Source organism: Esox lucius, chromosome 18 (assembly GCF_011004845.1).
Source record: "Esox lucius isolate fEsoLuc1 chromosome 18, fEsoLuc1.pri, whole genome shotgun sequence".
NCBI lineage: Eukaryota > Metazoa > Chordata > Actinopteri > Esociformes > Esocidae > Esox > Esox lucius.
This window is the reverse complement of record NC_047586.1, coordinates 5207089-5221463: the sequence shown is the minus strand read 5'-3', so window position 1 is coordinate 5221463 and position 14375 is coordinate 5207089. Positions and strand designations below refer to the sequence as shown.

The window sequence follows — 14375 nt, the reverse complement described above, 5'->3', positions numbered from 1 at the left end:
AACATGTACAGATGCCAATTACGACGACTATTAAACTCCTATAATATTAAATACTGGTTTTATGAATACAGGCTATCCTAATGTCTCTATCTTTTGACCAATTGCTACATTTATAATATTGTATTTTACGGTTTGCCAATGCTTCAAACCGCCTCTCTTAACTGTTAAAATGTAACTGAAGATTAACCAGAATGGCCGAAATGAGGGTGACTAAATTAATGGCCAGACAAACGAATTGGTCTAATATCATGAAAACTGCATCCCAATCGACCAATGAAGTAGCCTGGAACCTTTTTTTACAATATGTATTTTCATGAATGCGTATGCTTTATTGTGCAAAGACTGTGGGCAAAGATGCAGGGGGGCCCTGAAAGAACAGGGTCGATTCAAACTTGTACTTCAGCAGTATATGTGTAGCTGCTAGACCACCCTAGCTCACAGGCAGTAGCAATCATTCAGCCGCAGCTCTCCTTCCTGTATTTTCTAAAGACACTATAATGCCACCTACTGAATACATCTGAGGGTTTAGGGTAATCTCTGCACAGCAAAACACTTTAAGCACAGCAGAACCGCCAATGAAGTCACCTCTCCAAAGATAGTGCCTGGGTGAGAGATGCTTCTGGCAAGTGGTGATACAGAATGGCCCGAGAGACTTCTGCAGCTGGATTCATTCACACAGTGTGTCTTATATTTAACAGGAAATACATGTATTACATGCAAGGGTAATTATGTTCATATCCCGTATTGAAATTAATGTAAACAATACTATGTAACGCTTCTCTATGGGATGGTATCCGGTCTGGTTGGCTGACCGGTTCACGTGTCAGACAAGCAACTGGCTACTCACTTTCCTTTTGAACTCAACATATTTTTTTAAGGGCATAAATCTAAAACCCTGTTTCCAAAAAAGTTGTGATGCCATGTAAAATGTAAAGAAAAACAGAATGCAATTACGTGCAAATCACAGAAACCCTATAATCAATAGAAACTAGTACAAAGACAACATATCAAATGTTGAAACTGAGAAATGTAATTGTTCCTTGAAAGATATATGGCCACTTTGAATTTGATGCCAGCAACACATTTCAAAAAAGCTGTGACAGGGGCAACAAAAGACTGGAAAAGTTGTGTAATGCCTGTGGGAACATCTCACAACTCATTTGGTTAACTGACAACAGGTCAGTAACATGATTGGGTATAAAAAGTGCATCCCAAAGAGGATGAGTCTTTCAGAAGATGGGGAGGAGTTCACCACTCTGTGATGGTATGGGGCTACATTAGTGCACATTGCATGGGTGACTTGCACATCTGTGAAGGCACCATTAATGCTGAACAATATATACAGGTTTTGGAGCAACATACGCCGCCAACTAGACATCTTCTCCATGGAAGGCCTTGCTTATTTCAGCAAGACAATGCCAAATCACATTCAGCATGTATTATAAAAGTCAGAGCGCCATACTGGCCTGCCTGCAGTCCAGACCTGTCACCCATTGAAAACATTTGCCACATTATGAAACGAAAAATACGACAAAGGAGAACCTGAACTGTTGAGCAGCTGCAATCCTATATCAAGCAAGAATGGGAATACATTTCACTTTCAAAACTACAGCCATCGGTCTCCTCAGTTCCCAAACACAGAGTATTGTAAAAAGAGGTGATGCAGCACATCACAAAAAAAAATGTAAACATGTTGCTGGCATCAAATTCAAAATGGGTATTTTCTCCAAAACAATAACATTTCTCAGTTTCAACAGTTGATGTTGTCTTTATACTATTTTCAGAGATTTCAGGGTGTGGAAATATAGGTATAAATACAGGGATAATTATTTGCACATCACAGCATTGTTTTAAAAATATGCAACTTTTTCGGAAACAGGGTTATACATAAAGGGAAGATACATGAGACGAGTGTTTAATTTTTATAATATACATCTATAAACTTATAATATATATATATGAAATATACTGACATTTAAAAACATGTTTTAGAGACTTCTATACTAAAGTCCAGCTCATGTCTTGATGAGGTCAAGATTTTGCCAATGGGATATTTTTCCCTAAAAGCTACTGTGGTGATAATCTGTGCAATTCACTCCTTGGATTAGTAAGAATAGATTCACTATGTCACACAAATTATGAGCCACATGTCAGTTATATTTTATTCAGATAATTGCTCTTATTTTTACATTAATATAATCTCACTCTTTGAAAGCCTCATAAAGACAAGCAAATAGACCCTGTGACCATAACAAACCTTTCCACGTTAATTTACAAGAGAAAATACATTAGCCTGGATTTCACATCCATTTAGTCTCATCGGAGCCATCCAATGGATCACACCGATTTTAAACTTAACAGGTTTATTAAAGCAGCATTCCAAAGGTTATTCATGGTCCTCCTGAACTTATCCTTTTACATTATTAAAACTAAGAAACACATGCCAATGTGCCAACAGATTATAAAGTGTAGTTACTTAGAAAAAGCATGCAAGTTTCACATGTGCAAAGGGCATTCATACTTGGCAGATTACAAAACACCACGTTAAAGCCATGAATCCTAAAGTGCAAATAGCATTTACATTTATTGGGAAAACAATGATCACACACACCTGTGGCCTCAGACTTGTCTGTTTTTTTATATTGACTGTTATTTTACCAGGCATGTTGACTGAGACCACATTCTTCTCTCCAGCAACGTCACAAATAATTACAGGGGGAGGAGGGATGAATGAGCCAGTTTCTTATAAAGGACGAGTAATATGGCCATCTAGATTACGAATTAGCCGTCTCATTACATTTCAATGATGGACTTTCGTTACAAAGACAACGATGATTGTCCTCATACAAAACACCATAATGGACACCATTACGCATTTAATTGTGCAAAATATAGTATAGGCTACACAGTATAACTAATAATCAATATACACAGTATATATCTGTGTATAGTACCTGTAGCTTAATGCATAATAGCTGAAGTTAATAGTTGAAGGTAAACACTTAGCAGCTTGGTTAGTAAAACAACCTCCAAAAATGAATGGATGCCTGTTATTGTGAAAAATCAACAGTTCACAACTCTTGCAGAAAGGTGAACATTCTTAGGCAGGGCTTGTTACTTATTTTGGGCATTCTCCTTTCCAGGTCTGCATATGGGTGACGACTGCCTTTAAAAGAAAGGAAGAACACTAAGAAAACATGTCATCACAATTCAGTCCAATCCATGTGAACTACACACACACTGACATGGAACAGAAAGTCAAAGGACATGTGCTAAATAAATATAAACATTTGGCAGACAAACTGACACATCTGACTCTTACATGTTCATGGTAGCTTTCCCAACGAGCTGTCTTGTGCAAGGAGACATCATGTTATCAGTTGGACTCCTTATTTCACACCTGACCAAGACAACACAAAAGAAATACAGGAAATACTTGAAGCAACGGTATTAAACAATATTCTTAATTATAAAAAGGAACCTTCTTGATTCTGCCATATATACTGTTAGGATTTTATAGTACAATAGTGAGTATTTACATCAACAACCTAGAGTCCAATTGACTACATTTGGCTATAGCAGAGTAGTTGGAGTGCCAGTTTCTTTAGCTAACATTCCAATCCTTGACCAAGACTCTTCTGGCACATGACAAAGTGCAGGGAATGGAATGTTTGAGCTAAAGAGAATTATACTCAGACAATAGACCTGAGAGGTGAGGGACAATAGACCTGAGAGGTGAGGGAAACGAGAGAGAGGATGAGGGAGAATGGGGAGGAAGACAGCTGCGACATTAGAAGAACAATGTTAAATTATGACAATAAGTTATCAGAGAGATAGATAAATAGAGATGGATAAAATAATATATATATATATATATAGCCATTTGACTTACCACATAATGTCAATAAAGCACATACTGTAAATATACAGAACTCTGTAAACTAAACTCAAATTAAGAATCTAGGTCTATCATTTGTAGTGACAGACATGCTTCAAATAAGTAAAGGGAAACGTTCATGAAAACAACAGGGAAAATCAAGTAATATCTGACCGTTGAGAAGACAGGCCTTCCTTCGAGTTTGTACAACCCAGCTTGTGTGTCAAAGAAAAACAGAGGGCACCCACTGTGTTCCTTCCTGACAGGCATACCTTCAATTTAACAGGTCATATAATAGCTAATAGCTCAAGGCTAGAGTCAAATTCAAAGGATTGAGTGGGAAAGCGCCAACCGCTAAATAGCGGACATAAAACCTTGTTCTATGAAGAGTCCAAGCTGTGGGACTTTTCATTAGGTACAGTATATGCCACCGACACGCAGGGTTCCACTAAGGCCACAGTCCGCGGACCTGGGTTTGAGAAACGACACAAGTGATCTACAGCAGAGGTTCCCAACCAGGGGTACTAGGACCCCTGGGGGTACTTGAAAACACTCATGACACCATAGACTTACTAGTGAAATTAACATGAGGGGGTACTTCAGGGGTACTGAAAGCAGTGCAAAAACATTTTGGGGATACAGTAACTGAAAAAGGTTGGGAGAAACTGATCTACAGGCTTGAGACGGTTTACAAACATTATTATTGTAGAGCTAATTAACGCAAATAAGCTTACAAATACCCCTTGTCCGGACTAGGTTTACACAGTTGTCAAAAGGCAGTGCTGGGACAAAACCCGGACCTTATATGAAGTTGTTCAAAAATGTCCTATGAAATGAATGAATGGCGAATTATGAAAAGAGCTAGTATCAGATTTTGCCCTTAGGTATTATTGGGATTATAACGAGTCGACTATTTCGATCGGTAGAAATGAATACACAACAACATATATAAGCCTGGAAAGTATTGCCATCCCGGGCAAAAATTTAACAAACCAGTCATCTACTACTTACTGCTCTAGAATCTTCTTTCTTTTTGCCAGACTGGGTGTCGGTGGCTGTCGATAGTGCTGAGTAGACGTCGACTGGATTACTTTATCAGAACTCATTTTATCTGCAAAGAGATAGCGACAGTTCAGTGTTTTTAAAAGGTAACAATAACCGCCAAAATGTTGCCAGAATACTTGCAAGAACAGAAACTCCTGAGTGGTTTTAACATTTCTGCCTGGAAATCGTAATAAATTGTAAACCCATTGGGGGGAGATAAACCGTTGCAGTTGAGAACTCACCTTTTTCGTTTATTATCCACAACCGAACTTACAGTAGTCTCGCTATCCTCAGTGTCGTTCAATCAGTTGCGTTATAGACGTGAAATAGGAAAGGCCATTTCGAAGGTGGCGCGCCATGACGTATTTCAAATACACTTGTCTAATTGGTAGTTACCACGACATAAGCATAACAAACACCGCCCTCTCTTGACATGTTGTAACTTGTTTTCCCAGCAACCGTGTACAATGCAACCAACAGTTATTTTTTTGAAAGTAAACTCCTTGGACACATTTCAACCAGTAAAAAAATATTACAAATTGCCTTTTACTAGGAACAATGTATTACACATAAACCACTCCACTCCAGAGTAATGTATTCAGTCAGGAGCCCTATTTTTCAGCATTTTGATTTTCAGAAACGTTTTTTTATTCTGTCAATGAGTAACAAACTGTTATTTTGTAAAGATGTGTGGGTAATGTGCAGGATCCGCTTTGCTACGATTGAAATTCCCACAATCGCTCTGCCTTAATGTGAACGTACTTTCTAAGAGCACTTGACTATACAATATAAGCGTTGCCAGATTTCAGTGACGGTATACTGCTTAATCACTCGCGGACTCCACACAAAACGTTCGATTGACAGGATACCTTCCGTATCTGGCAACACTGGTAGGCTAAGGATATACTTTTTTGAATGCGTACCGTCAGTACATACGTACATTCATGGCCAAAAACAATTCCACAACTTTCAGTCAAATCCACAGAACCCCACAAAACTTCAACACACTCGTTGAAGTTTTACAGAACTTTTCGGAGACGATTCAAAAGTGTGCGCCCAACGTGGGGCTCGAACCCACGACCCTGAGATTAAGAGTCTCATGCTCTACCGACTGAGCTAGCCGGGCATGTATAAAAAGTAGAAACCGCCCCTTTACAAACCACGAAGCAAGAATCTTCACATTATTATACTTATATTACAACGATTCAATTTCAAACAGATTTATCTCCAACAATTGGTTAAAAAAAATTACTCAGTGAATTGCCACTGCATAATAAAACCTAAAATCCTGGGTCTGTATTCACAGAAGTTCTAGGAGTAGGTCCAATTGTGCTGATCCTTACAATACTTGCTTGATCAAACAACTGGTGTACACAGGGTCATAGTCCTATAGCTGTTTTTTATATGTACTTATATGTACTGTACTGATCATGGGTCCAGTGTCGGAATTTGTCCCTTAGTGGAGGAACAAATATATATTTTAGTCCCCTGGGAGCAGAGTTGAAAAGCACTGTCCTAGAGTGAGTAAACATAACTGTTTTCTAACTGAACATTCACATAATCCAATATGGGTAAACCTTTAGAAGCAAAATTCCTGTTACTTGCTAACAGCCTCACTCAAACACTTTCTACAGAATTGCAGAGACCGAAAAAAATACATTTGTTAAGCACAATGATGAAGGACTTTATCCTGTAATGTTACAGAACAATGTGTAGTTTTGGAGCCACTGGTGACACAAACATCTCTCTTACCATCTCTTCTCCAGTGATTTATGTTGACCTACTCATAAGAAGAGTATGAAATGAAATAAAATATCCGTAACCTATCAAACCATTCACTGATGCAATTTGTGGAAATCAATTATGTCAAATACAAATGACAAGTTAAAATCAACAGTCAATGCAAATAATCATTACATAAAGTATTACATAAGTATTATATGCCAGTAATCAGACAAAAATTTGAAATGAGAAAAACATCTTCAGCTATGTGTCCTTCCCTAATGAGGCCAGAAACCCCATGCAAAACCAGGAAAAACCAACGCCACGATAATCGTGGAGAACAGGTTGACGCCATTGTTGTCCAGAATGGGTTTCCCACATATCCTCTTAGTTGTGACGGACTCATAGTTCACAACCTTTCCATTGCTTGTATCATAACCTGGGGAAGATAAGGAAAACATGTAGCGCATATTTATATTGGCATATTTACAATATAAGAATATTTATAGAAACCAATCAATCTATTAAAGATGTCAAAATGATTTTATTTAGTTAATTGCAGGACTGAAATTAATAACCAGAATTAAAAAACATAACCTGAGCAACTTTTAGGGAAATGTGGTACGTTTAGTAAAACACACAATTTTTTCTGTACATATTGTTTTGGGGATATTTTCAGTGTATTATGAGTGCTTTTAGAAAAAGTTGACAGATGGACTAAAAGCCTTAGTTTCCAATGAGACTGTAATAAACTAATTAGTATCAAACCCACCTGAATACTGCCAGTGGGCTCCCAGGACAGAATCCAGCATGGACCCCAAAAGACCAGCCATGGCTCCGTATATTATGATTGGCCACTGAGGTTCGGCCAGGTGCAGGTCATTAACAAATAGAATCTGTGAGAGGTAGTAAGCCATTCCCACCACCAGGCCACCCAGGAAGCTCGCCAGTAGACCCACTGGGGTCACTCCCCCATTGGTCCCTGTGAATAGGACACATGAACCATTAAATACCTTTTGTCAGACCACATTCCAATGTTTTGTTCCCATGTGTAGCCTTTCATTGGGTGCCCTGTTGGAGAAATATACCCAAGTTATCCATCAGGAGTCACTGACATTTTGGGAAAAGCAGTTATTTCCCAAACAGCAACAAGTTTACTTATTTGTGTTTGGATAAGTTAAACTGAGCACCAAAGACTATGCCCCATTCCACATAAAAGCTAATCGCCCAACGTGGGGCTCGAACCCACGACCCTGAGATTAAGAGTCTCATGCTCTACCGACTGAGCTAGCCGGGCTTGATTTATACTATCTTTCCTTTGTGCACAGGAATGTCATCATGACTCATATGCCCCCACTTAACGCTATAAAATACTTAATCTTTTGCAATACACTTTATTAAATTGTTCGTTAATTTTTTGCTCATTTGCTGTATCTGCACCAAATGTGTTATTCTTTCAAAAGTTGTTCCTCTTTTTAACAATAATTATAATAATAATAAAAATAATTATAATAATAAACATTCATAATGTATCAGTAGAATCACCATCATACCATGAAGTTCCAGTTTTGAAAACAATTGGTTTTGTTGACGTGGGGCCCATCACAGCGTCATAGACATAGTACACAGTTTTCAGGAAACCATTTTAGCTCAAAAGCGATGGTTTTACAGTAAGTTTTAAAAACTCTGATTTCAAAGTCAGCATTAACAGCAACACAAAAATGGCACATTTTATAGCTTGACCTAAACCATGGCTAACCACTGGGGTTGGGGATCAATGAAACCAGACACAGCTTTACCGACCACGACAAAGACGCGCTCGTCTCACATGCTAATAGACGTTTCAGAAGTAGCACAGCACTCCAAAACCGTAGCGCCCAACGTGGGGCTCGAACCCACGACCCTGAGATTAAGAGTCTCATGCTCTACCGACTGAGCTAGCCGGGCATGGCACTAGGTGCAATACCCCCTCATGAGAAACCCAGCCAAGTACCTCACAATCAAACATCCAGCTTAAACCATTTCACTTGTATAGAGTAGGATATCACTAGTCCAAAGCTGTGTCTTCATAGCAACCCTGCTCTCAACACAGAAACACACCCACTGCATCCAGGATGGGGCACCCAGTTTCCTATATTGCGCAGTATAGTATGATCAAAACCAGGGTAGTGTGTAGCAGAGACGTCATCGAGTCACTGAACCTCAGATCGGAGTCGAGTTCCAGGTTCCTTATGGCTATATTGTGCACCATACTATAGCCATGTGAGTCCAGTCCCGGCCCCCAATGGCTGAGTCACGGGTCGAGTTACGAGGAGTTGACAAGGTGAGCCCGAGTCATCGCTGGTCTGAGTCAAGCCGCGATTCCGGAAAACAACGGGACTTGAGTCGTAGTTCTGGACTGGAGTAATACCACGCATGGCCACGTGGGAAAACGAGTGTAATTTGTGGTGTTTAAACCCAAGATACAGAAGACACCTGATCACCACTGACATCTAAAGCCTGCCAGGAGGGTGAGTGTACCTGTAGGAACCTCTCTCCATGAGGTGATGAGGCGAGGCTGGGTCCGGCTGAGAACGGGCCCCAACTCAGAGGCCCAGGTGTCTCCCGTAGAGCAGGCCAGGGCCCCCAGCAAAGAGAGGCACATCCAGGAGGCCGAGTACTGCTTCCCAAAGTCCACCGGCATCTCCCCAGGACCCACCTTGATGTGGGGGATTCAAAAGTAGAGTACAAAGAAGATTATTGCTCCGCTGATTATGTTGGTGTTGTTGTTGATGGTTTGTCCATTTTTCATACAGTTCTCAAACTAATTGTCCAAGACTATTTCCCCCTCAGACTCAAAGTGCACTCTGTGGTATCGAACCTCAATCATGTAGAGCAGAGCCAGCTCAGTGGGAACACCGCCATTACAGAACACCTGTATCCAGTTCCTCTGACCACCTGGAGCGCAAAGGGACACAGATCATTAACACAAACATTGTTTTTATCAGTTTGTTTTTACTTTCTCAGGGCATTGTAGTTTTCTTGAAAATGAGGAAAACCTCAACAAAATTAAATGATCCATAAAAGTAAAATTATTTACACACAAACGACACAGAAAAGAAAGGGAGGCAGGCTTGTTTTCAGTCCCGCAGCAGGCATTTGTGGAGGAGTTTGAGAAGTGACTCATTCAGTCTAATGACTCAGCTAGCCACTGTAACTTTTTTTTTTTGTCACAATTCCATCGGCAACTCTAGACCATTACCTTCTTTATATTCAGAGTCAAACTTCCTCTTGATTTCTCCTTTCCAGCGGGTCAGCTTGGAGGAAGTGATGAAGAAGGCCAGCAAGGCAGAGAAGAAACTCATATTGGCCATGGTGAGGATAAATCCTACCAGCAGGGCTACATGGACAAAGGAGATAGAAGCATTAAAACCATCTGACAAAACTGCATTGTCCTGATCCTATAGATTCTGTAGCACTGTGGCAATACATCAGTTAAGGTAGAAGCCCTTGATCCAGATCTGACTGCCAGCCGCTGTTGTCAAAGTGACGCACGACACCACAAAGTACTTCTGGGTGGATTGGCTGCGTTTAAATTGACTAATTTCACGACACCTAATTCTCGATTAGTTAGTTAGTGGGGAGAACAAGTGTTTGATACACTGCCGATTTTGCAGGTTTTCCTACTTTCAGAGCATGTAGAAGTCTGTAGTTTTTATCATAGGTACACTTCAACTGTGAGAGACGGAATCTAAAACAAAAATCCAGAAAACCACATTGTATGATTTTATTGCATGACATATGTATTTGATCACCTACCAACCAGTAAGAATTCCAGCTCTCACAGACCTGTTAGTTCTTTAAGAAGCCCTTCTGTTCTCCACTCATTACCTGTATTAACTGCACCTGTTTGAACTCGTTACCTGTGTAAAAGACCCCTGTCCACACACTCAAACAGACTAACCTCTCCACAATGGCCAAGACCAGAGAGCTGTGTAAGGACATCAGGGATAAAATCGTAGACCTGCACTTGGCTGGGATGGGCTACAGGACAATAGGCAAGCAGCTTGGTGAGAAGGCAACAACTGTTGGCGCAATTATTAGAAAAGAGGTTCAAGATGACGGTCAATCACCCTTGGCCTGGGGCTCCATGCAAGATCTCACCTCATGGGGCATCAGTGATCATGAGGAAGGTGAGGGATCAGCTCAGAACTACATGGCAGGACCTGGTCAATGACCTGAAGAGAGCTGGGACTACAGTCTCAAAGAAAACCATTAGTAACACACTACGCCGTCATGGATTAAAATCCTGCAGCGTACGCAAGGTCCCCCTGCTCAAGCCAGCGCATGTCCAGGCCCATTCTGAAGTTTGCCAATGACCATCTGGATGATCCAGAGGAGGAATGGGAGAAGGTCATGTGGTCTGATGAGACAAAAATAGAGCTTTTTGGTCTTAACTCCACTCACCGTGTTTGGAGGAAGAAGGATGAGAACAACCCCAAGAACACCATCCCAACCATGAAGCATGTGAAGCACATCATTCTTTGGGGATGCTTTTCTGCAAAGGGGACAGGTCACCTGCACTGTATTGAAGGGAGGATGGATGGGGCCATGTATCGCAAGATCTTGGCCAACAACCTCCTTCCCTCAGTAAGAGCATTGAAGATGGGTCGTGGCTGGGTCTTCCAGCATGACAATGACCCGAAACACACAGCCAGGGCAACTTAAGAGTGGCTCCATGAGAAGCATCTCAAGGTCCTGGAGTGGCCTAGCCAGTCTCCAGACCTGAACCCAATAGAAAATCTTTGGAGGGAGTTGAAAGTCTGTATTGCCCAGCGACAGCCCCGAAACCTGAAGGATCTGGAGGTCTGTATGGAGGAGTGGGCCAAAATCTCTGCTGCAGTGTGTGCAAACCTGGTCAAGAACTACAGGAAACGTATGATCTCTGTAAATGCAAACAAAGGTTTCTGTACCAAATATTAAGTTCTGCTTTTCAGATGTATCAAATACTTTTGTCATGCAATAAAATGCAAATTAATTACTTAAAAATCATACAAGAGATTTTCTGGATTTTTGTTTTAGAATCCATCACTCACAGTTGAAGAGTACCTATGGTAACATTTTAAGACTTCTACATGCTTTGTAAGTGGGAAAACCTGCAAAATTGGCAGTGTATCAAATACTTGTTCTCCCCACTGTACTTGACTCGTGCATAGAACTTGACAGCAGGTGCATAGAACGAAAGGCTGAATTCTGACACACATCTTGCCAAGACCTTTAACTTCTTACCACACAGCTTTTTCAACCAGTATGTTTTTTTGCTAGCGCAGACATGCTGAAGGTGAACGCATTTCCCGGTCAACAACCACGATCGAGCCTGCAGGCACCTAGCCTACACAAACGGTGGCTTCAGCTTGTCGTGACTAGCCAGCCCTTTTCGACCCTCAACCCCCCCCCTGCTGGTACCCTGGGCACTGTGGAATTGCGCGATCACTTCGCCCAGGATCTTATGAATTCACGTCATCTTCTTTATGGTTCAGTACGTCCTTAATACACATTTGACTGCCGACGCACAAATGAACGTTGTACCTTGTAAAAGGCATGTTCCACGGCATCTGGCGACTGATTGTAAAAGCGGTGCTGTCAAGCCAAACAGGGTAGTGTGTCCTGCATGTGCAGATCAGTGTCCATGGCTTTAAAACCGTTTGCTTTTCAATCTGGAATTTCACACCCAACTGAGTTATGATACTGATCCCAAAAGCTCACGCACAGATAAACAGCAAGACGATGCACATCCAGACCCGAAACAGGAAGGTTAAAAAAAGATTTATTTGCAAAAGTCATGTGTCTCTGAACACACATCCCAAATTAGCAAACATTGACCAATGAATTACTCTCGGATCCAGAACTTCACATCACACAAGGCCTGCCGGCGGCCCAACAATGTGTGACTGATGTCAGAGCCACGCTCTTCTTGAATGTGTGCCTGGGGCTGCTGGGGCTGTGTGCAATGCATTAAGTCCATTAGTTACTAACAATTACTTGTAGCATCAAACACTGAACAGAGACAGTTCAAAGATAAGAAACTCCTTTAGCATTATGTTGGATGTCAGACTTATGCTGGATGTGAGATTGGTCAGACTTGTGAATGGGTTAGCGTTTTGTCAAACTTTTGACTGGTACGTTTTTTACATATATATTTTTACAACGCTTGAAATACCAAACTTAAAGTGTGGGACTACTTAACATTGTTAAGTTCATTTGCTCTTGTTTTATCAACCTGGACCGTTAATAAATAAAATAATAGTTACAGAAATGCGTACTGCTTGTACTCCATCCTGCTATAAGATATTTTGGTCACATCGTTCCATACATTTTTACTACTTCTAAGTTTACAAGCTATCTATTTATGAATGTTTTACCTCCCAGTGCTCCCGTGCGGTCCAGACTCTTCCTCTTCACAGCCCGTGTGGTGAGAGTTAGAGGAACCAGGATGGAGAAAAACCATCGCCACGGTGACACCGGCCGTAGAGTGCCTGAAATGGAAAAAGGCATACCGCTACACACTGACTCATGAGCGTCACACTACAGTAGGATATTAAATCCATTATATCCTTTGCGTGACCGACAGCAAAGGCTTGATCATTTAGTCTATACAACGAATCACTAGAATTGTGGTCAACAGCGGATGAAATGTTAATTCACGGCACTGAATATGATTATTTTGTGAAGCCTGCTCGATGGTCAGTAAAGCATTATTCAAACATTATTGTCTGAGGGTTTAACTTTGTAGGCTGTACCATAGAATGTGCTGGCTGTGATGGAAATGATCCAGAAGGAAAGAGAGATGGCCAGGGTGCCACACAACACGATCATATCAGTCATCATCTTGACGTACTCTTTCATTTGTATCTCATCCTCAAAAATCATTATGGCAGAAGAGAATGGAACCTGTGGAAGTCAGTTATAAACATTAAATGATGCACTTGCTTTGTTATTAGACAGACATATACTATACTACTGGCACCATGCTAGCACAGTGGCAACTAACTAGCTGCTAGCGATGGTGTAAAATAAACAATTAAGTTAAGACGCAAGACTGACCAGACGTTGCTATACGGTACTGGCAAAAAAGCGAGCTAATGCCTGATTATATGAATCAATGTGGAATCTGCAGGTCCTAGCTAAATTGGCTAACCAGCTACGTTAGCTAGCAAGCTAAAGTATACATATTTTCTTTGCACCTGAAGTAGCGGAAGCCATGGTGAGTATCCCTGCTACGTCTTCTTGTTGATATTAAATAAGTAGACAGCAATAAAATCTGTCAAAAAACTAGTAACATTTGAAAACACTGTAGTCTTTTTAACGGATACCCGGATGTGGATTTAAAGACGTAATATTACTTCTTCCGTTGATCTGTCAGAATACTCTTAAAGCTCCAGTGCTCATGTAAAAATACATTTAAAAAACAAACAAAAAAAACGGGTTAATAAATTACTGTTTGAGTATATACATAGTTAATATGTATATTAACTAATTTTACATAGTTTACATAGTTAATAAAATATTATTGTAGATTACCATTAGACCATACATATTTACATTTGAACGTCATGCATTTCTGATATTAGTGTGTAAACATGCATGTTTATTTTAGTTGCCAACTTTGGTGTTTGATATATTTATATACAATTAATTCATACATGTCAAAGCAGTCATTAACAGACACTGGCTATTTTTGCTATCTAATACA

At 40.5% G+C, this 14375-nt stretch overlaps 1 protein-coding gene and 3 non-coding genes across 4 annotated transcripts; all 4 read right to left on the bottom strand.

Annotated features, from left to right (window-relative positions):
• Nucleotides 1–5449: 5449 nt before the first annotated feature.
• Nucleotides 5450–14009, bottom strand: tmem19 (transmembrane protein 19). The gene is made up of 8 exons (XM_020056003.2): nucleotides 13867–14009; nucleotides 13423–13573; nucleotides 13045–13158; nucleotides 9885–10022; nucleotides 9504–9580; nucleotides 9164–9341; nucleotides 7416–7625; nucleotides 5450–7082 (listed from the first exon to the last, which is right to left on the bottom strand). The coding sequence occupies exons 2-8, from the start codon at nucleotides 13550–13552 to the stop codon at nucleotides 6922–6924; spliced, it is 1008 nt and encodes a 335-aa protein (XP_019911562.1). The 5' UTR covers nucleotides 13553–13573; nucleotides 13867–14009; the 3' UTR covers nucleotides 5450–6921.
• Nucleotides 5975–6047, bottom strand: trnak-cuu. The gene has a single exon. It is a non-coding gene; the product is annotated as a tRNA-Lys (tRNA).
• trnak-cuu lies at nucleotides 7868–7940 on the bottom strand. Its single transcript has one exon. It is a non-coding gene; the product is annotated as a tRNA-Lys (tRNA).
• Nucleotides 8518–8590, bottom strand: trnak-cuu. Its single transcript has one exon. It is a non-coding gene; the product is annotated as a tRNA-Lys (tRNA).
• Nucleotides 14010–14375: the final 366 nt, after the last annotated feature.